This window comes from Festucalex cinctus, chromosome 2 (genome assembly GCF_051991245.1).
Source record: "Festucalex cinctus isolate MCC-2025b chromosome 2, RoL_Fcin_1.0, whole genome shotgun sequence".
In the NCBI taxonomy this organism is placed as follows: Eukaryota; Metazoa; Chordata; class Actinopteri; order Syngnathiformes; family Syngnathidae; genus Festucalex; species Festucalex cinctus.
The window spans coordinates 20726107-20750332 of NC_135412.1; the positions used below are offsets into that span (position 1 = coordinate 20726107).

Here is a 24226-nt window from a genome sequence, read left to right on the forward strand (position 1 = left end):
GCCACTTGCCCAAAGTCGGCGCACCTGTAACCCTTGTGAGGATAAGCGGTTCTGTGGATTGATGGGTATAATACAGTACATGGAATCAGAGTAGACCCCGCAACTTTTCAGCAGTGGCATTTGTCTTTTTTCGCCGATGATATTTTAGAAACCCGTAAGTATTGTGAAATTATTTGTCTACATGCAAATGTGCTGCACTGATTGTGTCCAATTATTTGTTGCTTAAGTTTAGAACAGCGCCACAGATTCTATATAGCTAGATGCTATGGTTAGCTCATATCTGGGTTTCGCATGTTTTAACATTAAAATAAACATATAAAGTGTTGTTCTCTTTATTTAGTTATTTAGACAATTGGGAGTAGCAATAAATAGGCTGAACCATCTTTTCATTGTACATTTTATGACATTTTTCTGTTATCTTCACTTGGACCAACAGAGGGCATTGTCATTTACGTTTCCCACTAGTACCTCCGAGGGGCTTCTCCTGTTATGTCAACGAACTGAGGAATTACAGCCAAGTGCGAGGTACTGAAATAATGTCACTCAAGTATGCATTAGCCTCTTTTCTGCTATGTTTTAACATGTTTATGATTTGCCTTCAGATCATGAAAATTAAATTGCATAGTACATCTTGCCTTCAGTGAGTACATAGAACAATTTGAATCAACACAAAACAAGAAAAGCTAGTATTTTTCTTGTGTGAAAAACGCTGTAAGCGACATAAAATTTAGACTACTTCCACAGTTGAGTTATAAACAAGAATATTACAAATATAGCAAAGTGTGTTTTGAAATTAAGGGAAAAGAAATAAACCTTGCATTGCATGAATGAAAAAAAAAAAAAAAAAAGGAACTGTGGAGGTAAATGTCTGCACTTAATCTTAGTGACGGACGATGCTCCAAAATATTTGAACAGTGCTCCTGATGTTACATAGAATTTATTTATTTATTTATTTATTGCACATGTCAATTTGTGTTATTAATTTGAACATCAATACTGGAATAAAGTGGATCAACCTGCACAAATAGCGAAAATCCAAAATAACTGCTGTGCATTATACTGTAAATTAGGGATGTGACGATAATGGCAATATCGTGATATCGTGATATTAAAACTGCCACAATATCATCGTCGTCATGTTCATGATATTGAAAAGCCACACATCTGTTAAAAAAAAAAAGTCAGGTTGATTTCTATTTGTGCACTTCTAGCACCATCTGGTGGCTATATTTTTAGTGCGGTTTAATTTTCATTGTGGATGTTTTAGCCCTTCTATGTTTAAAATCACTGATTGTCAGATGAAGGGGATCGCAATATGCTTGTGAAGCGAGTCAATGGAGGAACTCTGTGTGCTTGCATTAGGTGAGTAAGTGCATCAATATTAAGTGTTATTAGAGATTGGAGGTTGTTTATATGTATTGCTGTTATGTACAAAAGGACAATATTGTGCTTTTTTTTTTTTTTTAGTAGGAGCTCTTTTTTTTTTTTTTTTTTTACAACATTGTGATCTTTTTTAAATATCGCCAACCTCCCCACAATATCGTGATAATTATCGTATCGTGATATTGTATCGTGATATTTGGATATTGTTACATCCCAACTGTAAATGCATAACAAAAATACCAAATATAGATTATTTTTAAAACCCCAAAATTCTTGACAAAACTAATAAACCAACAGTTAGCCTTTTCAAAAAAAAAAAAAAAAAAAAAGTGGGTCAGTAAAAAATGAAATATTGGTAAAAATGAATCTGTGAATAGGTGCTCTGCTGGTGCCTACCCCCAAGTGTGTGGGGGTTCCACTTTAGTATCAATATAAAATAATATTGGTAAATATTTTTTTGCACATTGTATATTAAACACTCAAATCGGGGTGAGCCCCCTGGGTGAGTGTGGTGTGATGCCAGGGGGTGTGCATAGGCAACTTTTTGTTGTTGTTGTTGCCGTACTAGAATAAAATGCAGTTACACATCCTATACAGTAGGTGGCAGTGGCGCTCTCATTGTCAAAGTGCACAAGGAGAATTAGCTTCTCTGCAGAAGTGTGCTTTCAACAATTTTTTTGGGGCACATGACACTATTTATAGACGCGGCGACAAGGGAAAAAACAGCAAATGAATGCAACACAAATTACAGGACTCTTAAGTCAAATGTGAACTTGTCAACCACACAACAGTTTGGAGGGGTCACTAAGGTCACCTCACTCTGAGTTTTTTTTCTTCACTGTCACTCCCTCCACGGGCAGGTGCTCAGCTGAAAGCGAGACCATTTCAAGTTAGAGGGAAGGCGAGCGAGGGAGGAGGACAATGTGAGAGAAAATAAGAGCAAGTAAGAAGCCAACAGTAGCAGAAAGCGAGAGAGAGGGAGGGACAGACGGAGGAAGGGAGGGAAAAGGAGTCAGAAGACAGATAGACGCAGTCAGGAGAGCTGCATTGTAAGTCTCTAATCTTTTTTTGTTTTGTTTTGTTTCTCGAGCAAGCAAAAGGAGTTGAAGAAATTTTTTTCTCCAAAAGAAAGCAGGTGGGAGGACAGGAGGAAGACAAGGCAGCAATGGACAACGGAGGTCCTCGGCCTGAGCCTTCGACGGCTTACAGCACTTTCACGCTGTTGCAGATGGCCGGCGGCCGTGCTGGGCTGCTCGCAGCCTTCAGGTATTTAATATTAAATGAATACATGTACGATGTATGTGGGAGTCTATCCCAACTGGAACCTCAGATTGGTTGCAGGTCAATCACAGGTCACGTATGGAGACAGACAAGCATTCCCATTCTCTGTCTCTGAGTGTTGGAATTCAACAATGAGAATGCTTGATAGTTGTACAAAGATTTTGGCTCATCATTACGAGTTGCTGTTCTAGCAAATATGGCTGCGTGTCAAGTACAATGGTGATAGTTTGATGACAGTTTTTCACTTTGACTTACAAGCAAAAATTTGAGATAAGAGAGCTGTATGGTGGCAGTGAACTCAAACAGTGCCCAGTTGTTCAAAACTTGGTTATTCATTTATCCACGGTTAAGTAGATTTAACTGGCTTGTTGTTATCGTGTTCAAATTTCGGTTGACTTTATCTTGTCATTAAAGTTAACACACCTCAGGACCGCCGCTACTTTTTTTGTTTTTTGTTTTTGGTTTTGTTTTTACTGGTCAAAACTGTCTAAAATGGCAGCGCACAGGGTGTGTCATTATTATTATTATTATTATTATTAATGTACATATACATACCTCATAGAATGAAGGAAAATTAATTTTGAATTGTGTATTGCTTTTGCAAATGTACTGTTGATTAACAAAATTTCAAAAATGTTGAGCCACGTTTACGTTATGCGCAGTGCAAACATTTTATTTTGTCAGACCTCCCCTTATCCTCCTGACTACCAGCAATTCAAATTTGTCCTCTGTAGTGGACCTTTTTACACCTGAATAATATCTCCCACCCTGTGCATACGATTGAATTAACTCCTTTTGTGCTCTATAGAGGCATTCAGAGCTTTCCAATGATACCAAATTTGTAGGGGTGGGGCTTTGCTACCTTTGATTTTATCATAAAAGAAAATTGCTTTTCAGGCAAGAGGAAAAGTAAGTGTACAACACTTTTTATTGAAGAAATTTAGGCTTTAAATGTTATCATGTTTTCTATAAGACTCTTAAGAACACATTAAAATGTTATTTGAATTATATTAACTGTATTTGAGCCGAGCATCTAAGTTTTAAAAAATGTCCTCTTTAGTGGACACATCATAGCTTAAAAATAGAAACTTTTTGTTTTTCAAAAATTTCTTTTGTAGTATTCCAGTTACTTCACAAAGATTGGGGAATATCAAGAGGATATAAACTACATTTTTTATCACAAGCATAGCTGTACTTGTACTGTCCATTTTAAGTATTTCTAAGATTCTGCATTGACATAACTTGCGCCTATTCACTCTAAATGAATTAAATCTGTTTTGCTCTGTCAACAGCTCGTGTTGACTTTTAGCACAGCCCTGTCACTAAACATCAAGCTAGTGTACAGGGATCATTTGCTTCCCTGATCATAATAATGCTAATGATAATATTGGTTGAGAAGAAGATGTTGGTTTCCGTGCACCGAGGGGGTGTTGCACGGCGGGGCAGGTAAGCGCATGTCTGGGGTATGTTGGTTCCGCACGAGAGCTTGTTACAAACTGTACACGATATTCAACACACGACCTCAGCCAGCGTCTCACCTGCAAGCTTCAGGGAGAGACAAATTGGCTTGTGAAGACACATTGGACACGTTTGGGTGCACAGTTAACACAGTGGTCACATTGACTCATTTCCAGTCTGCCATGAGAGGCGAAACTGAGGTGACTGTCTGCCACGCTGATGATGACTAAATGTTCTGTAATGTCAAGCGCGTCTTTGTCTAGTCTCTGGAATAATGATTTTTCAGTGTAGTCAGCTTATGGCTGCAGGCATCTTGCGTTCGTGCATTATCACCCTTTGCAGTGTTTCCCTAATTTTATTGAACCAAATCACTTGTTTTACATTAGAAAAATCTCACTACACACCACCAACGTGTCTCAAAAAGTACATCAAAATCAAATCGTGGAAAAATTATAATCACAATAACTTTGATTGATATTGAAATCACAATTAAGAAAGATGATTATTCACTGATTTCAAAACTTGTTTTTTTTCTGCTACAAAAATTGAATTCCAAATGTAACAACCAAAAAATAAGTTAGAATGGTGTGCGTGATGTAGCTTCTTAGGGAGAGTAGAACAAGAAAGTTGTGATTGAACTTTATTAATATAACTCGTTCACAGATTAAGAAGAATATATGCCTTTGAATATTGTTGTACTCTTGTTCAGTACTTTTTCCTCCAGTGTTTGCATGTGAATATTTATTTGACGAAATATCACTCCCATAACGCCATACTAATTCTCCATTAGCCTCTCAATGGACTTTTACATTGATAGCTAGCTAGCATTAGCACTGGCAGTGTTTCTGAACCGAAATAGCATTCAAATATGCTATACACTGTGTGTAATTTTATTTGTTGTGTGTTCCAGCTAACAGTAAACACTATCTTGGTTGTCATTAAACAGCATGACACATGTTCAGGTAGGGCAGAAAACAGCTTTCCTGTGATTGGCTAGTATGTGTGGGTGATTTGTGGCCGCCAATGTTTCTTTATAGACCCTTCTAGTGTGACGTCACGCTGAAGTGCGCCCCTAGCGGTGGGGGTCAGGGCGTCAATGCGAGTGAATTAGAAAACAATCAGCGTGACCTAGAAAATAGGTCAAACAGTTGATAAATCAGCGACCAATTCTATGGTGAACTTGTACGCGGTCAACGATATGCTCTAATGGCTCAAAAAGAGATGAGATCATTCTTTCGGGTAAAAAGTAAAAATGTGTACTTGATTACTTCCCACCATTGCTGACAAATCTGGAGGCAAAAGTCCCATTCCGCCTTTTCTGCCTCTTTGTAGAACGCCTGTCACTCAAACACTGTGTGTGAGTTTTTGGATCATGTGACCTAAATGGCCGTCCATAATAGCAACCTGTGTGCATGTACGTCGTTGCGTTTCTCTGTCTCCGGCATCGGCTTAGCTGTCCATTTGCGAGGAATGTGGGTGCAAGTCATCTTGGGAATGTGGAAAAGTGTCTAAGAGTATCCAAGGGTCTTATCGTCTGCTGGGGGAGGACAAGGACGACGCCCTTGAAATTGGACATGAACTTGAAAGCTGGACTATTAAAAGGACCACCTAGTGTGCAAGACACTAAAAATGTCCTTGATTGATGGCTTTGATGTATAAAAAAGATAAGTAAAATCGTTTAAGCTATTAGTTTCTTCTGCACGGCTGAGAACATTTGGCACACGCCAGCCGCTTAAATCAGCGGGCGTGCAAATTCAGAAGCCCGAGGCCATGGCTGCACACACCTGTGCATTCAAAAAAAAAAAAAAAAAAGTATTTGCAGCAAAATGCTCGGCCCTAGCACACACACACAAACAAAGCAGGTCAGTGTATTTGTGTTCTTCAAGGCTTTTTACTCCAATCAGTTTATTTGAGGGACAATACTTGATGGACGGTCAGTTTGGTCGGCGTGTTGCTCGTTTGAAAAGCGTAGCATGTCCCAGCTTGTCCAAGTAACATAAGGGCTGAGTCTAAAGTGCTAGTGTTCATGTTAGAGTGGAAGGAAAAAAATAAAAATAAATAATGCTCCAAAAGTGAATTCACATCAAAGCTATTGAGGGCTAAAACTATTAAAAACTAACATTAAAAAAAAATACATAAATTAAAAAAAAAAAAAAAAAACTGAAAATGAAATAAATACTAACAATAACTAGACTAAGTGCAATTTCTGGAGAAATTGCGTGGGAATGCTGAAAGCTGAATGCTAATAGCGGAATGCTAAGATGTGAATGAATGTGGAATGCTTATGAAGCCAATTGAGAGATAAATTCTGAAATTATAACCTAATTATTGGACAATGCACTTTACCAACTGTGCCACCGAGCAGTATCAGACACCTGGTAATGATGATAAGTTATATGTATGGAAGTGGGCATGGAAAGTGTACTTAGAAAAAGTTCAATGTCTGTCCCATTGAAAATGAATGGGGAAAAGTTGATATTAAATGTTAATTTGTGCAAATACTGTTAGTAATGTCGAATCAGACAATCTATACCCCGGGAGGTGTGAATTTTTGAAGCTATTTGAAATTTGAACAATGTAAATTGGAAGTATTATGTGGGAGTTGTTACGCAACAAAAAAAAGTTTGGAGAATAAAAATCACAATAACATATGTAGGAATGCTCAAGCATTCCCACAGTGAAAATTCCCTTAAAGGTCCAGGCTTTCTTAGCTTTCTTGACGTTTACTTGCGAAATGGCTGCCGTTTTTTTTTTTTTTTTCAGGCTGTCATCAGTTTTTGTTGGCATGCTACAAGGAACACACACACACTCACAGACAATGCAATTAGTGAACTGTTGTGATGTCACATGCACACACAACGCACCCGCACCAGCAGCTCTCACCCCACTGTGACTGGCTCGAGCCACTCTGTTGTGTCCTGGCTGCTCCGTCCATGATAAAGACCACTGACATAGCATCCTTGGGGTTGAAACCGTGATGAGAGACAGAATCTGCTCCTTGTCATATGTATTTCAATTTCTCTCAGCTCAAATTGTTAAATATAGTCTTTAAATTTGATTGCCCTCAGTGTGAAAATAAAAGTCTACACACCCCTGCGCAAATGCCTGGTTGAAGCATGATGGTGGCATTGGGCCGTTTTTTTTTTCTTTCTTTTTTTTCCCCGTTTTCTTGAGTAGGTGGATGGAGTTGTGTATAGTTCAAATTATTGTTAGCACAAAGTATTTTCTGCGAGAAAGAAAGTCAGATAAATGTCGGGAAAAGCCAACTAGAACATCTGAACTTCAAATAGTGGCATTTGTGTGCTGACTCATTTAACATCGGAACACAGCCACATCCCAGTTTTAAGAGGGTGTGAACACTTGTGCAACACTTGTTTTTAATTCCCCTCTTTTCAGTTGAGTTGTACTGTACTCATTGTAGGTCACATTAATGATGGGAATTGTTTTGATATAATTATCTTGTTCTTTTTTTTTTAATATCACACTGGTATTTGAACCTGGGTGTAGACTTTTTGTATCCAATCTATCAGCCAGCGTTTATCCAAAATAATTTCTTTTTCTGGACGGCTTGGCTCAGTGGTTTATGTGGTTGTCTCCCATCTGTGAAGTTGTGGGTTTGATCTTCATCCCTGGCGACCATGTCGAAGTGTCCATGAGCATGACACTGAACCCCGATTTGCTTCCAGTGGACCAGGCAGCGCCCTGCATGGCACCAGCCAACCACTGATGTATGAAGCACTATATTAAAAAAAAACAACTTCCATTTACAATTTTTCAAAACAGTAAAATAAATAAAATAACAGTCCAATAAATAGATAAATAAATAGAATCAACAGCAGATTCATAACACAAAATACAGCACATACCACAGAACACCAAAAACAATGGTAAGTCTCATGGTACGCCAAAAGCCAAAGAATACCGATGGGTTTTAAGACGCAGATGGAGAGGGAGATTGCCTAATATTTTGTAGAAGGTCGTTCCAAAGGGACCGGCAACTGCAAAAGCTCGATCCCCTCTAAGCCTCCACTTTGCCCTCGGTACCTCCAATTGCGTCTGGTCTGCTGACCTGAGGCACCCGGCAGGCGCCGTAGGGGGGCAAGACCATTTAAAGGTTTAAAAACAAATAAAAATCTTAAAATGGACTCTAAATTTCACGGGCAGCCAGTGAAGAGAGGCCAGGACAGGTGTTGTGTTCCCTCTTACGGGCACCAGTAAGGAAGACGAGCAGCAGCATTTTGGACAAGCTGGAGACGGTACAGGGAGGACTGGCTGATTCCAAAATAAAGTGCATTACAGTAATCCAGCCGAGATGTAACAAAGGCATGGATTACCATTTTGAAGTGCTGTGAAGATAGATTTTTTACCTTAGCCAGCTGCCTAAAATGAAAAAAGCTGGATTTGACAGCAGCAGCAATTTGCTCGTCCAGTTTAAAATCGGATAATAATAACCGCCTCAAAATGCAGGAAATAGATCAACTACTGTACATTCCTCTGAAAATTCAGAACCTGACCTAGAAAACGCAGATGTACATTTTTTCAACTGGGGCAATGCCGCACATAGCTTTGTGAAGGCTTTTGTGTCTGTTTACAAGCTCAGGTGAAATTACAGGGCAAAAAGTGCCCCAAATAGCAACCTGGTTGGTGCTAGGATAGAGAAAATGACACAACTCGGGAATTTGATTTCTTGTGGCGTGATTTGATACCTGGAGCTTGGGGAATGCACAGGTGCAATCAGGTCATTTAATACATTTTGCGGGATTTTTGAGACGGCTTTATGACATCCATTTTAAAAAAAAAAAACTGAATTGTTAACTGGAATGATGTACTGTAAGTGATGTTTGCTGGCCACTCAATCACCTTGTGACATTTGGCTCGAATTTGTGTCTCGGGTCCAGTGGCTGCCACCATATGAGCGGATCAGTGTAAGCGCTTCCCACAGACTCTCAGGTGTCAGCCAGGCTCAAACACGCATAAAGACACCCTTTGTCTGGGAACACACAACCATTTGTGCTAACTACCTACCTACCGTGTGTGTGTGTGTGTGTGTGTGGCAGGTTGTGGGTGGGGTGGTGTGGGGGCAGAGAGAGATAAGGCAGACTGTCCTGGCTGCCTTCATGAGAACAGGTGTGGCTTTCCAACAGCTGCACATTGACAACACATGCTCTTGCACAAAGAGGAAGTTGAATTCTCATTTCCTGTCTGCGTTGCCTCAGGCAAACACATTTGAATTCTTTATGCTAGTGTTGCAAGGATGTGAGCATCTGGATAGACCAACAACTTTGTCTCTTTTTGGCAGAGAACTTTTTGTATTAGCCATGGTTGCTCTGAGTACTACTGCGCCCCACTGTTTTATGGTGTTCCGCAGGGTTCAATTTTGGAGCCCATGCTGTTTTCAGAATTTCATTGTTTTTGCTGTCCATTGTTGGATTGTTTCAAGATCCTTCTCACCACTGCATTTTCTTTCTCCCTCCATCAGATGCTGTGTGTTTGAGTAGCCATGCTTCCCGGTTATGGACTCGCTCCTTTTCCTGATTTCCAGCCCCACCGTCACGCTTTGCACTACAGAGGCGGCGACCCCAGCATGTGGCTCCCTGGCCCGGGCAAGTCGACGGCTCTGATCTCAGGCCCCCACGACGACGAGCCTCTCCCTCGCCCGTGTCACCACAAGCACGTGGCCGTGTGCCAGCAGGAGACTTTGACTTTCATTGATCTTCAGCCACCAGCAAATGCGAAAGTAAATGGACACCACTTTCCTTGTGACCAACGATGTGCTACCTACGCCCCACCCCTTGACTCTTTTAAACACTCGCAGAGTGAACTGATTGACTGGGCAAAACGCTACCTTGGAACAAGCGAGGAGGGTGAACCAGTAACCTCAAACTCTTGTCAAACTAGTACGGGTGACATCGAATATCCAAGTGGTCATAGGACACTTTCACTGGAACAGACTGATGGCGCAGCACAAAGTGCCACATCAGTGTATCGTATCCAACACATACCTCAGAGTCTCCCTTTGGCCTTCCCGCTGTCCTCACACTACACAAACAGAGACTCCTGGGACTCTCAGATACCTTGCTCTCCATCCCCACCCGAGGGTCCAGAGTTTCAGAACTTGGACTCCTACCAACCACAGAGGCGAACATCGCAAGGTTCGCTTAAGGAGAAGTCCATCCGTGAGTCTGTGCGCTTTCTTGAAAGGGACATACAGTGATCCCTAGCGCCATCTAGTGGTGAACTAACAATTCATTCATTTTAAAATCCGACTGTGTATGTCAATAGTATGAAAAATATAATAATCCCATGATTCCCACGATTTCCCATGATTTAGGGCCGTTGCTTGTCACTTTCTGCTTTGCTCTTGCAAGCTTTTACTAGCTAGCCACTCTTGTTAGCCACTCCAATCTATGGCTCCGACTAACTCCTGCTAGCCGCTCTTGTTAGCTACTCCGGCTAATTCTTTGGTCTTTCGGTGTCACTCGCCAGGCTTCACAACGGCTGCCAAGTCGATGTCACTCGCAGAGATGCTCGTTTACTCACGTATAATGAGAATTGGTGACGTGGAAATAGCCAGATAAATACGCACTTCACTCAAGTGAGTTCTTCATAATAACCATCTGGTACTTCTCCAAGGTAATTTGGTCGGAAAAGGCGGGACATTCTGTACAATAATTCAAGCTGATTGGACAATGCGTCATTCTACATGTTTGTTTTAACCAATCACGGCCATGGGTGAAATTCCGTCTTCATTCTTGCCGAAGGAGGGGAAATGCACGGACATCTTACCAGCTAGAAAAGCACGAAGCGCCCCTCGCTGTTCAACATTTGACAAGGAAATGGTGAGTAATTCTGCGAGAACAGAATTGCAGCGTCCATTCGTCCATGTTAGGTTTGTTTGTTAGCTCCGACATCGGCTTGCTGGCTTCGTCACAGTTGAATATCCCGCCCCCAAACACAATGTCGCGCTGTGATTGGTCTGAACCACCTGTTGTTCGGAACGGCGGTAACAGCGAGAGCAGTACAAGGTGTATTCTCCAGGGGTTTGTGAACTCACAAATACCACGAGAATTCATCTTGCAAGACCAAGGTTAAAGAATTGGTGGCAGGCTTGCGAAATATGGTGTCTCTGAGCCACCGTAGTGTGAGTGCTCCTGTGTACTTCTAATGCTATTCTTTGACCACTGGATGGCGCTTAGGACTCCACACTGGGTCTTTAAGTCTTCACAGATGTCCATCGTGTTATGAGTTGCGTTGTTGTCCACAGGCCGTAAGATGCAGGTTTATTCTCCAGACAGCCTCAGTGACGAGTCTCTCAGCAGCCCCGTCCTGGATGCTGACTTCCTCTTCCCTGTGACCTTCTCGTCTTTCCTGGAGGAAGACCAATCCTCACAAGACACCAACACCAGCCCTTCATCAACAGAAGCCCCTCCAGACCTGCAGAACCTCAGTCAGGATGGTATTTTCCATCTACCAGTAGCAAGGCCGCCGATGCTGGAGGACTCACGACCAGGCGTGAGAGAAAACAGCCAGGACACGTCAACGATGGCAATGGGGGCCGGAGGTGTGCCACGCAGTCGCCAAGTCGACCACGAGCGGCGCCGCTTCTCGGCCTCAGAACTGATTTCCAGACTCCAGCTGTCCCAAAGGAAAAATTCCTTCACTTTGAAGCTGGGAAAGTCACTGTCAGCTCGAGTCGCCTCCAAGGACAGACAGAGTTCTGGTGGTCTGAGCCCAGATCGTGAGTAATTGTAACCTTGTCAAGGATATGTCATGTCACGTGAATTGAACAAATAATTGTCAATTAAAACTCAAGTCAAATAAAAATAATATATAAAATAAGAAAATAGAATAATTCATTGAGATATGTAAAGTAAATCAACCCGACTCTGCTCTTGAAGCTAAATCTGCTGCCTTTTGAGATAAAATATATATATATATATATATATATATATATATATATATATATATATGCATTTCTAGTGTGACAATGCGTTTATGGTAGGTGTATGAATGAATGAATGATATAGTGATCAATAATATTGGAAAAAACAGATGTTCCCCCAAATCATTTTTTCTTGGGCTCTGCCTACGTTCAGAATGCCCACTTTTCGTAGCAAGCATCTTGATACATGCACTATGCACTATTTGTGTTCAACCCTCTTCTAGATAAGTCCAACACAAAGCAACGCAGCTGGGGAGGCTACAGTGAGAGCGCTCCCGACAGTCCTGTAGGACAGGCACCTCCACAGCCTAGCAGTGACAATGGAGTGCCATTGCATTGGTGGAGCAGCAAACTTGGGTGAATATTTCCATACGGTCACAACCTGTCTACAAATGTATGAATTATGTATAAATCTTATTACTAAAACATATTTGAATATAACGTCAACCTCCACCTAGTTGCAATTGGCAATTCACAAAATCACCCATATGTGTTTTTTCTGTGGCATTGGATATTTTGCCGTTGCTTGCACAATTGAGATCTGCTGTTTGGTAGAAGGGCAAACGTTTGTCTTCTTTCCCGTATTTGATGAGTGACCGGTCGATGACCGCATGCGCTGACACTCCTCAATGAGGGGTCCTCATACTCTGTCACTGTGGATTCGATGCTTGACGCCATTGCGTGCGCAAAGCCGGGCCGCAGATGACATCATCAACATACTGCGGTAGCGCATGTTGATGACATCATCACATAGTGCATGTTGATGATGTTATCAATAGGGGTGTGAATTGCCTCGTACCTGACGATTCGATTCGTATCACGATTCACAGGTCACGATTCGATTCGATACCGATTAATCCCGGTACGAATTTATAAGTCGATTGTTGCGATTTTTTTTCATTCAAATTTAGAAAATACTAATCAGTAAGCTTGTAGAGTGTAAGATTTATATGAAAATGTATTATTTATTGATCTGAAATTTCAGTCTTATAGAGGTTGTAATCTGTTTCATGTTTGAACAGCATTAAAATAAAATATTGAGGCTTAATGTTCCGTTCATATAACATTCTTCCATGCTCAAGGTGTGAATCCTAAAAAAAAAAAAAAAAAAATCGATTTTGCCTATTATTGAATCGATTCGAGAATCGCGCGATGTAGTATCGCGATATATCGCCGAATCGATTTTTTTTTAACACCCCTAGTTATCAACATGCGCTACCGCAGTATGACGGCAGAGTCAAAATCTCTACCTTCGGCAAAATTAAAACCTTAGATTGATTACGGTATACCGTTTCTTTCGCCCAGCCCGAGTTTTAATTTTGTTGTGTCACCAAAGATAAGATGTTAATGGCACCATAATAAACCTAAGAGCATGGTTATAATGCAGTACCAAAGTTCCCTCCACCTCTTAAAGGCATTGATTTTTTTTTTCAGATCTTTTAACCATGTACTACATTGACATTTTTAACAAATATGACAAAAAGTGATTTTTGTGAAAATTAAAGTGTTACAAAAACCCCACTGCTATGCAGGCAACAATAGGTCACATTAAAAAGAATAGCTAAAGAATGTTTCCACAGGAAAAAAAAAAAATACAAAAAAAGGATTAATGAATAGGCAGTGGTTTACTCTTCTGATATTATTTCACATTGATGGCGACAGAATGCGAAAGAGGTCCATCGAGGAAGACTTGTGCACGTCGCCTGTTGCCACCTGCTCCAATCGCTTATCCAGGTTCTTGCCGAGTTGTAAGTTAACTTCTTCCACAACTGTTCTTCTCCATCGGTTCCAAAGTGAATACTTCAAAAGTGTTTCCAATGTTTCCTGTAGCCATCCTGTATCAAGAATACAGCGACGTCGCCATTAACAGAGAGATCCAAAGGCAGCAGGGCAAGGAGCCGGGCACAGAGGAGGATGGCCTCAGGGACGAGGATTCCGATGGGACGCCGTCTCCATCCAGTCTATCTCCGTCCGGCTCCTTTTGCTCCTCGCGGGGTTCTGCTTTTGCCCTGTGGCAGGACATCCCGGATGTACGCTCGAGTGGTCAGCTGGACAACTTCAGCAATGAGCAGAGAAAATTACAGGAGGTTGGTTTCATTTTGTGTTGCACAAATGAGCCTTAAAGACAGAAAAATTGTGAAAATGTGCCCTCACCACTAGTCTAAACATGGTAGACTAGACCCCTGTGACTCATATTAGTGGATTTTTTTTCTCACTATACACATATAAGATTACATATACAAGATTATATATATATATATATATATATATATATATATATATATATATATATATATTACATATGTTTGTTTTTTTTCGTAAATATCTCGTTTTTTTGTGGAAAACGCTTATTGGCAGTACTGTACTACAATGCTTTTTGTGTTTACATTTTTATCCCCCCCCAACAATGCAATTATATTAGGTATTAATCACGCAAGGATATTCCCATGCTGGCATTTTAAAAAAAGTAAAACTAACTGAAATTACATTTTATGTTTACAAAATTAACTAAAAACTAACTTTAATTACAGCAAAAATGTCCTTAGTTTTAGTCTTTAGTAATTCATTTAATGCATGAGCCTTTGGGGATGATTTTAAATGTGATTTTAAGTATGGTAGATGTATTTCGATATTAACCGCCAGAATAAGGACGTTTGAAAGTATGTCACAAAGAAGTGACGTCATCAGGCAGCAACCAATAGAAAAGCACCTTCAGATGACATCGTTCCCATGGTGTTTTTTAAATATTGCGCACAAGTAATAGACATTTTTTTCAACTAAAACAAATACTGAAACTAAACTAAACTAAAACTAAGCATTTATTACTAAAACTAAGAAAAACTAACCGAATAAAACTAAATTTGTAAAACAAAACGCAAAATCAAATACAAACTAACTAAAATTACAAACCTATAACCCCCACATAGAACATAATATGCAAAGTAACTCATTCTAAAAATAAATAAATAAATAAATAAAAAGAGAGGAGGTTATTTACTTAAAAAAAAAAAAAAAAAAAAATAAAATAAAAAATAACTACTCTTTGCCTTTAGGCCAAGTTTGAGCTGGTGACATCCGAGGCCTCATACATCCGAAGTTTGACCATCGCCGTAGATCACTTCATGCTGTCACAGGAGCTTTCCGAATGTCTCGGAGCACAGGACAAGCAGTGGCTGTTCTCCAAGCTTCCTGAAGTCAAAGATGTCAGTGAGAGGTGAAGTCCTGACACGCTCGTCTGCCCTCAAACATGTTCGTCGTGAGGTTGTATCCAGCTCTGGTCGTTACTGGCAGGTTCCTTCAGGACTTGGAGCGCAGGTTGGAGGAAGACATACTGCGTTTTGACGTATGTGACATCGTTCTGGATCACTCCCCGGCTCTGCGCCGGGTCTACTTACCTTATGTAACCAACCAGGCTTACCAAGAGCAGACCTATCAGCGTCTCCTGTGAGTGGAGCTTTGTCTTGTTGCTGAACGCATAACATTTTTGTCTTGTTGTGTCATTGTCTAAAACAAATAACTGGATGAACCAACATTTCTTAAGTTTCAACTAAACCCAAACCCAAAGAGTTGTGACCGCCTGCCACCATGCATGTATTATTCGTGTGTGTTTAATACACTGCCACCTGGTGGCCAAGGTGCACACATCCGGAAGAAAAGAGCAGCGTAATCAACATTTTTTTTTTTTTTTAAACAATATATTTAGTTATGTTGCTACTATGTTCTATGTTATACTATATCATAGTGTTATTTTACGGAAGCGTAATGCATTCACTTGAAAAAAAAAAACAACAACTCCTGTTTTTCTGACTATTTTTTTGGAAGCTTTATTTTTTTTTGAGTAATTTTTTTTTCTGTTTTTCTGAATATTTTTTTCTGTTTTTCTGAATATTTTTTTCTGTTTTACTGAACATTTTTTTCTGTCAAACAGGGTAAAAATTATTCAGAAAAACAGAAAAAAAATCACTCAGAAAAAGGGGGGGGTATTATTCAGAAAAACAGAAAAGAAAATATTCCAAAAAACAGGAAAAAATATATATTCCAAAAAACAGCACCAACTTCTGTTTTTCAGAGTAATTTTTATTTTTATTTTTTTTTACACCTCTGAACTCCAAATGACTTGCTGTCCACTGACCTGTATATATGCCTGGATAGCCGAGGGCCCATTCATGCCAGTGCAAGCCAATGAAGTCACAGGGCGGCCATCTTGTCACTCCCACGTCGCAAGCAGACTAATGTATAAACTACACGGTATACGTACAGATGAGACAAATACAGCTCTTAGGCAGTTAGTATAAGGCTGGAGGCGGGGTGGTTTTGTTTTTTTTAACAATGAAAACAAACAAACGCCACCCCGCCTCCGGCCATGGCCACCCTGTGACTTCAATGGCTTTCACTGGTGTGTATGGGCTATCGGCTATCCAGTTATATATACAGGTCAGTGGTCTGCAACAGGTCACTTGGAGTGAACTTCGGAATATTTTTTTTAATGACAGAAAAAAATATTCAAAAAAAATTACTCGAAAAAAAACAAAGCTTCCCCAAAACATTTGTCAGAAAAACAAGTTGTTTTTTTTCCAAAGTGAATGTGTCAATACGCTTCCGTATTATTTATCTTATTTAGAAACATTTTTTTTTTTAACTCTCACTTCACAAGTTTTGCAAAATAACTTTTTTTTTTCTGATATTACACACACAAGACAAGAACAAAAACTTGAATTTTGTGACTTGGTGGTGTTAAATGCATTTTCTAGTGCTTGTGTTCTGCGTTCATATAAACCTGCATGACTTAACTTGTAGTGAGCCGAAGAATTTCTCAAGTGCTAAAATGTTGCCTTTGATGCGGAACATGGCAACAAAGTGATCTAGGTGAATTTTTATTTTATATATCTGATTTCATCATAGAATATGTGATAATACTTTATTGTTCTTAATAGTATAAAGTAATTTAATTTAAAATAGCACTTGGCCTATTGGGTCATTTTTGACCCCATGTGTGTAAAATTGATGTAGAAATATATTTTTGTTCAGTAAAGTATAAAAGGAAACGTATTGAGATTTGTGGTCAGAATATTTTTTTTTTTTTGTCAAAACAAAACCTCAGTCAGTTAACTTAATCACTTTGCAAAAAATGTAGGTCATTTTACACCCTGATGTGCATTTGTTGTGCAGCGCTTTATTTAAGTGTTCATACTTTAGGATTAAAATCGTATTTCCCAAGAATAATTGGAACGTTTCCGCTCTTGTGTCGTCAGGCAAGAGAAAGCTCGCTTTCCCGCCACCTTGGCCCGTCTGGAGGAGGACAGCGTCTGCCAGAGACTGCCTCTGACCTCCTTTCTAATCCTCCCATTCCAGAGGATCACTCGGCTTAAAATGCTGGTGGAGGTACCGGTGTACACTCAAAACCCGCTGCACACACTTTTTACGTTGACACGTTGACGAATAAGATTGGGACTCTTCAGCATGAGATTTTGATGGGATACTTTGAAAAGAATGTCAAAATGCTTCCAGAACATCTTAAAGAGGACCATGCCAGGTTCCAGAGATGAGGACACTGCAACAAAGGCTTTCAATGAGCTCAAAAAGGTACTCATCATTCTCAAAAGTAAGACTGGACAATCCTAACTGTGGTTGCTTCCTGTCTTGTCTTAGATCATTAAAGAGTGCAACTCCAGTGTGCAGTCCATGAAGAGGATGGAGGAACTCATCCACCTCAATAAGAAAATTCATTTCGAGGGCAAGGTGACTGACACAAGTCTGTTGACTGCCATAGTCTTTTTGTAGTCCTATAAAGCCTGAACTATGAAATATATGAGAGAAAATTCTGATTCTTGCTATATAGAGTGTTTATTGGTCCTTTTGATCAAACAATCCCCTCCCCCCAATCTTCCACATATGACTTTTGATTTGTGTCATATTTGATACATCCGGTCACAATGCTTTAAATCCGTACATTTATGATTATGACTGTAAAAATGTAATAATAAACAGACATATCAAACATATCATTTCCAAAAATCAGAAAGAACATTTCCCACTCTTAATAAGTATAGGCATCTCGATCTTGCAAGGTCGCTGGAAAAGCCACCAGCTGGGTGATACTGCCCTCTAATGGATTATCCGTGCAATGTATGTGTCAGATCATATACGTCAGGGTTTTAATGGGGAAAAACATGACCGTATTGTACTCATGGAATAGAATGCTCAAAATGTCTTGCATTCAATATGATACGTGATAGTAATTATCTTTTTCAAATCCCATAAAGTGAATTCAGTGATTTGCTTGTGAATACTTTGTACATTTTTGAAGATAATTGTTGAAAACGTGCAAAGATTAAAAATTATGTCTTACAGAATTGTGCAGATAAAGCGTTAAAACTGTTGTTCACCATTGTAGTTTTCCTCATTTTATTGTGCGTTGCTAAAATAGTGCCTAGTGATGTACTTGGGCATCCAACATGAGTCCCCCTCCTCACTATATAAAAACTTGAACGCCTTTGCTCACGTCAGTCGTTATGCAGCACAATTGCCATTTCCTTTGTTAATATTAACAGGCCTATTTCAATCCCTACAGGCTACAGCATACATTTAGCTATCTAGCTCTGTCTGCATCCTGAAAATGAATCTTCCCTTGATGCAATAATTTACAGAAGAGCTCAGTGTCATGATTTCGATTCCCAAGTGAGGAGGTGACACCTTGGATGAGCTCACAGCTGGTCTGCCGGTTGAGGGGAGTTACTGTTTGTTCGTGAGCTATTGGGGCTAGCGCCTCTCGTCGCGGTGACCTAGTGAGAGATAGTCCAGCCATATATGGCTTTAATTAGATTTATTTTATTAGTATTTATTTTACTTTATTTGACTTTAAACAGTTTTTTATTTAAGTTAAGCCGAGCGTGGTGTAGACAAAAGCTTGATTTTTTGTCACCATTATTTCCTTGGTGATTTTTGTTGTAATCATTCAAATATGGCAAGTTGATAACAACACTGTTGAGTGTCACATATACAAGACATATTTATTTTTACTTTATAGAGACTCTAAGTAACACAATTTCTTTCTTTCTAGATCTTTCCTCTGATTTCTCAGTCTCGCTGGCTAGTGAAGCACGGTGAACTTCTGGAGGTGGACACGCAGACCATGAGTATTTCAGGATCCAAACTCAAGCTGCCCACCAAGCCAGTGTACTTGCACCTGTTCAACGACTGCCTACTGCTGTCCAGGAGGAAAGAGTAGGTCACCAACAGTGTCCTCATGTCAGTTTTTTTCCTAAGTTAAGACTTATGGAAGACCTTGGCCAGATGAGCTGAATCATCTTTTTTCAACTTTTGATACATGAACTCTGACTGGAATAAAATGGAATAAAAAACAATTATACATCAGTGACCTGCGGTGAGTTTCATGTCTGGTGAGGCACAGTCAGAATTGCAAATACAGTCAAACCTTGGTTTTCGAACGCTTCTGTTCTCAACCAAATTGGTTTTCGACGAGAAAATTCGAGAATTTTATGTCTCAGAACTCATCCAAAAAAAATCGTCTCTCGACCAAACTGAAAAAAAGCCGAGCGTACCTGAACGCGACTCACTTGGGAGAAAAAGCCGAGCGTACCTGAACGCGACTCACTCGGGAGCCGAGCTAACTCGAATGCCCAGGATGCTTCCTCCGTAGCACATTCGTGTTCAAAGTTTGTTCGGAGCAGACCTGTTCATTGTTATTTATGCAAATCTGACTTTTTTTTTTCTTTTTTTTTTGCATCATGTATTAGCCCCTAATCATGGGTCCATATATATATATATATATATATTTCACATAACTTTTTAAAAATTGCGTGTTTGATTCGACTTTCAGGCAGCAGAGTGGACTAGAGATTAGACATGGTCTCCCTGTGCGTCTGGGGTTTTTCTCCGGGTACTCTTCCTTTCTCCCACATTCTAAAAACATACAAGTTAAATTCATTTACATTTTGAAATTGTCCAGGTGTGGGGTGAGCGTTGGTCTATATGTGCCCTGCGATCGACTGGCAACCAGTTCAGGGTAAATAAGAAATGGGCTCTATCTCACCTCTGATTGAGCCTAATGAGGACAAGCACAATTGACAATAGATGAATCTCAGATGATTTTATTTTCATCATATAAAAAGAGAAGCAATCTTCCAAGTAAACAGCTTTAGAGAAAGTCAACAATTTCTACCTTCTCTGATTTGTATCCAAACTGTATGTGGTTGTGTTGTAGCACTTGGAAGTTCTTGGTGTTTGTCCACGCCAAGATTGGAGAGCTCAAAGTGAAGGATTTGAGTCAGAAGCTGCAAGGAATCTCGGGCTTCATCTTCCACCTTCAGTTGTGTGAAGGACAGCAGCTCAAACATCAGATCCTGCTCAAATCAAATACTGAGTGCGTAATGAAGACATACGTGGACATAAAGCGCATAACCGGATACTTGCATCAAAACTGTGCTCTCTAAATTGGGTTGTGATTTTGTGTACACAAAGGAGCGGGAAGCAGCGATGGATCGCAGCCATGTTTCCATCCAACCCTCTAGAAGACATCGAGCAAGCCAGCGAGAATGATGGTATGGTTAACGATTTTGAAAAATAATCTAATTGCATTTTTTTTCTTCAATATTGCAATTCCAATCTAATGTGTGTTTTTTTCCCCAAGATTCGCTTCCCGTGTATCTATTAAGAAACATGAGTAATTAATTATTGTTTTACAATAAACATTGTCCAATATATTATATTTAAATGTTTTGGTTTTATAGTAGTAGTAAACCTGTAGCTTTATCACTTGAACGTTTCATGATTCATGAAAAATTGACATGTAAACATGTGAACTGCACTTTCTGTACATAAAATATACATATTTATACATACCACAGCCCTACAAAATAGCTGGGTGGGTAGTTGTGAATTAATTCCAGCATTTTCTTTTCAGACATATCTCAGGTCCAGTGCATTAGAAGCTATCAGGCACAAGAACATGACGAGTTAACACTGGAGAAGGCGGACATTCTTCATGCCAAGACCATCACCAACGACGGTGAGAGAACTATTTGAAATACCGTACCTCCCTATATTAAGGAATGTAATACTGCAGATATCATATGAACACTTTCCTGTAAAAGAGCAAACCGTAGGCGACTTTATTTGGCACATGTGTTCAACAAAACTAAATGAGTACATTTTTTTGGTCAGAGATACAAGTGACCCAAGTAGAGTTTTTCCAGATAGGAGCCGTGGTTTGGACAATTTCTGCTATGAAGAGGGAAACTGGAACAACCAGTGGTAGACGGTGCAGTTCAGATGTAGGCCTTCACCAATGATCTGTATCTATGACTGGATAGCCAATAGCCCATACACGCCCGTGCAAGCCGTTGAAGCCACAGGGCGGCTATCTTACTCCTCCCATCTTGCGAGTAGACCACTGTATAAACTGTATATATACAGATTAGACATATACAGCTCATCTGGGCAGGGATGGGAGGAGTGGTTGGTGGGGCGGTCACTGTTTTGTGGACGATGTGCGCTGCTTTGAGCACCCCCTTTTTCTTTTAGCGCTCAGTTTGTTAGATCCCAATATTAGATTTGGCATCTTTTGTTGAATTACAGGTATAATTCTTTAATTTAAAAAAAAAAAAAAAAACGTTTTTCCTCCTGTAAACATCATTAAGCATAAGGCAAGTTGTAAATTGTGTGAAGTCCTCTTGTTTATGTTTAACAAATTTAAAACATCATAAATCATGCTGTTTCTACTCAGTATTGTCTCAAATGTTCTCAAATTTCCATACTGTAAATGTATACGATCGTACGTTGAGAAACATTTCTTGGGAGTAGTAAAATATGGCGGCCTCGCGGGTTCAGAAGTGCACCTATACCCATACAAGATCCAAATAAAGCAAAAATTAACTGATGCTGACAAGGAAAAGCGAGTAACAATGTGTGAATGGTTCTGGCCTCGCGGGTTCAAAAGTCTTGGCCTAGCGGCTATCCAGTAATTTATACAGATCAGTGGCCTTTACTCAATCCACACTGAAATGAAGTTTTCATTCATATTTGACACTCGTCCTTTCTTGCTCCATCACCGGCTTCAAGTACTTGTATGGGAATTGCACGCGAGTAGCTCTGAACCAATGAAAGGACAGAAAAATGTGGATGTCAATATTCAGTCTATTATGATACAAATTAATCATCTATAAAAATGTGTACTGTCTTTGCAAGAGATCAAACTGTACAAAATGAAGCTGTGGTGGCGCTGTGAACTCATTCACTCGCAGCCATTTTCACTGACGCAACCCCCTTCACTCCCGGCTGTTTTACTGGATTTTGACTGATTTTGTTTTGCAAGGCCCATAGAACATTGTGTTCTATTGCTAGAAAAACATGGAACCTACAAAAGAAAGATTAGAGCCTCTTCTTTTATCAGGGAAAAAAAAGTATATTTCTATCTGTTTCTGTTTTGCATTAGAATATATATCTAAGTTTTATCATTAATTCACAAATCTGTTTAAAACAGTGTGGAAAAGAGCTTTTTGCAACATGGCCCTGGTTGATCTCCTCTGCTCTGCTGCTACCTGCTGGCCATTTTTGTAATGACTAGCATTCAAGCATTCTCTTCAGTTCAGAGGCTGCATCAAAACATTCTGTAAACTCTAGCATAAATAAACAAAACAAAAAAACGTATAAATACGTCTTTGGGAGCATGGTAATATTTGAAATAGAACGTATTTGTACGTAAATGAGTTAATGACCTCCTCCATTCGATGTTAACGTGGTTGACCTTCTTCCAGGTTGGGTGGAAGGCATCCGGCTGTCCGACGGGGAACGGGGCTGGTTCCCCAAACCCTACGTGGAGGAAATCGCCAGTCGCAGTGCCCGTCTGCGCAACCTGCGAGAAAATATTCGCATCAAATGTGTCACACAAAAACTACAAGGAGAAGACTAGCCAATTAAGCTGCTGGAACCTCTTGGGTGATGAATGTTTACCGTACCAGGACCATATCGTATGGGGGACATTTCGAATGTTCCCCTTGTTGAATACTGTAAAGACAAATCTGAACTGAACTAATATATCAATCTTAACGATGAGTGGTAGAGGAAATGGATGTGGAAGTAAAAAAAAAAAAAGACTTGTAGCTGACTCATTCATGTACTGTAACATTACAATGTGACCTGGGCATGTCCAAAGATTTTATTTCTTTTTGCTTTGTTGTGGTCTTGTAAATAGAGAGAACATTTTATTTCGATAATGCTACAGTACCGGAAGAGCATACAAACTATCTCATTCTGCATAACCAAGTCCTGTAGTGCTGTAAAGTGAAGATTTGTGTAGCCATGCATCAAATGACCCGGATTGCTGCACAGCACACGTGCCTTCCCTCCACAAAATTTTAATAAGGTTGTTGAGTTTTTATATTTTCCTTCATTTGTGCTACCAAAGAACAACAAAAGCAAATAACACCTGCAGCTAACAGATTTGCAACGTCTATGTTTTAAATGTCATATTGTACTGACAGCTGATTCAAATGTAATTTCCTTTCTTTTTATTATATTTGTACATAAGAGGAAATGGACCATCAGTAAAAGGTTAAGAAACAAATAAGTACAAATTGAACTGTCAAAACACACATTTCTCCAAATGTTTTATTTTACCGGGATTTTGTTCCCCCAAATTTCACTGGACATTTATTAGATGTACAGTATCAACACTGCCACTTTTCCCGACCACTCTTACTATTATTGAAAAGCTTAATTCACATTTTTATCAATTCTTTTTTTCTTTTTTTTTTATTGTAACTTAAATACATATTTATGCTTCTTTGTCTGCTTTTCTCTTTATATAAAGAGTTTATGCATTTATTCTAATTTATGTGAACATAATTTATGTTCAGAAATTATGATCACCCACGTCAAACCACACTTATTGTATGAGACTGGATTTCTGCCCACTACTGTAACCCAAGGAAATAAATTGGAATTGTTCTATTTCGTCTTGTCTTGGAGCAGTATTACATTAACAGGATACAATTTTTTTTTAAGAATATACATATATTATAATAGAGTTGGGAATGTAGGTAAGACACCAAATAACTAGAAAATAACAATTACTGTACAAACTGAAAAAAACACGAAAACATCCAGCAATGGTCACATTGGAGAACAATCGTATTTCCCAAG

General features: G+C 39.6%; 1 protein-coding gene across 3 annotated transcripts; it reads left to right on the plus strand.

The window, feature by feature from the left end:
* The first annotated feature begins 2374 nt into the window (after positions 1–2374).
* On the plus strand, positions 2375–24034 carry arhgef19 (Rho guanine nucleotide exchange factor (GEF) 19). Of its 3 annotated transcripts, XM_077513617.1 has the most exons (17): positions 2375–2432; positions 2512–2649; positions 9602–10298; positions 11387–11860; positions 12289–12421; positions 13727–13812; positions 13895–14151; positions 15118–15278; positions 15356–15508; positions 17317–17446; positions 17573–17647; positions 17714–17803; positions 19125–19288; positions 20289–20447; positions 20546–20625; positions 20988–21092; positions 22840–24034. In XM_077513617.1, the coding sequence occupies exons 3-17, from the start codon at positions 9623–9625 to the stop codon at positions 22992–22994; spliced, it is 2898 nt and encodes a 965-aa protein (XP_077369743.1). In that variant the 5' UTR covers positions 2375–2432; positions 2512–2649; positions 9602–9622; the 3' UTR covers positions 22995–24034. The 3 variants fall into 3 exon arrangements, with proteins under 3 accessions (XP_077369743.1, XP_077369742.1, XP_077369744.1); XM_077513616.1 differs by having other exon boundaries at positions 2415–2649; XM_077513618.1 differs by having other exon boundaries at positions 2415–2649; positions 11414–11860.
* The last annotated feature ends 192 nt before the right edge of the window (positions 24035–24226 follow it).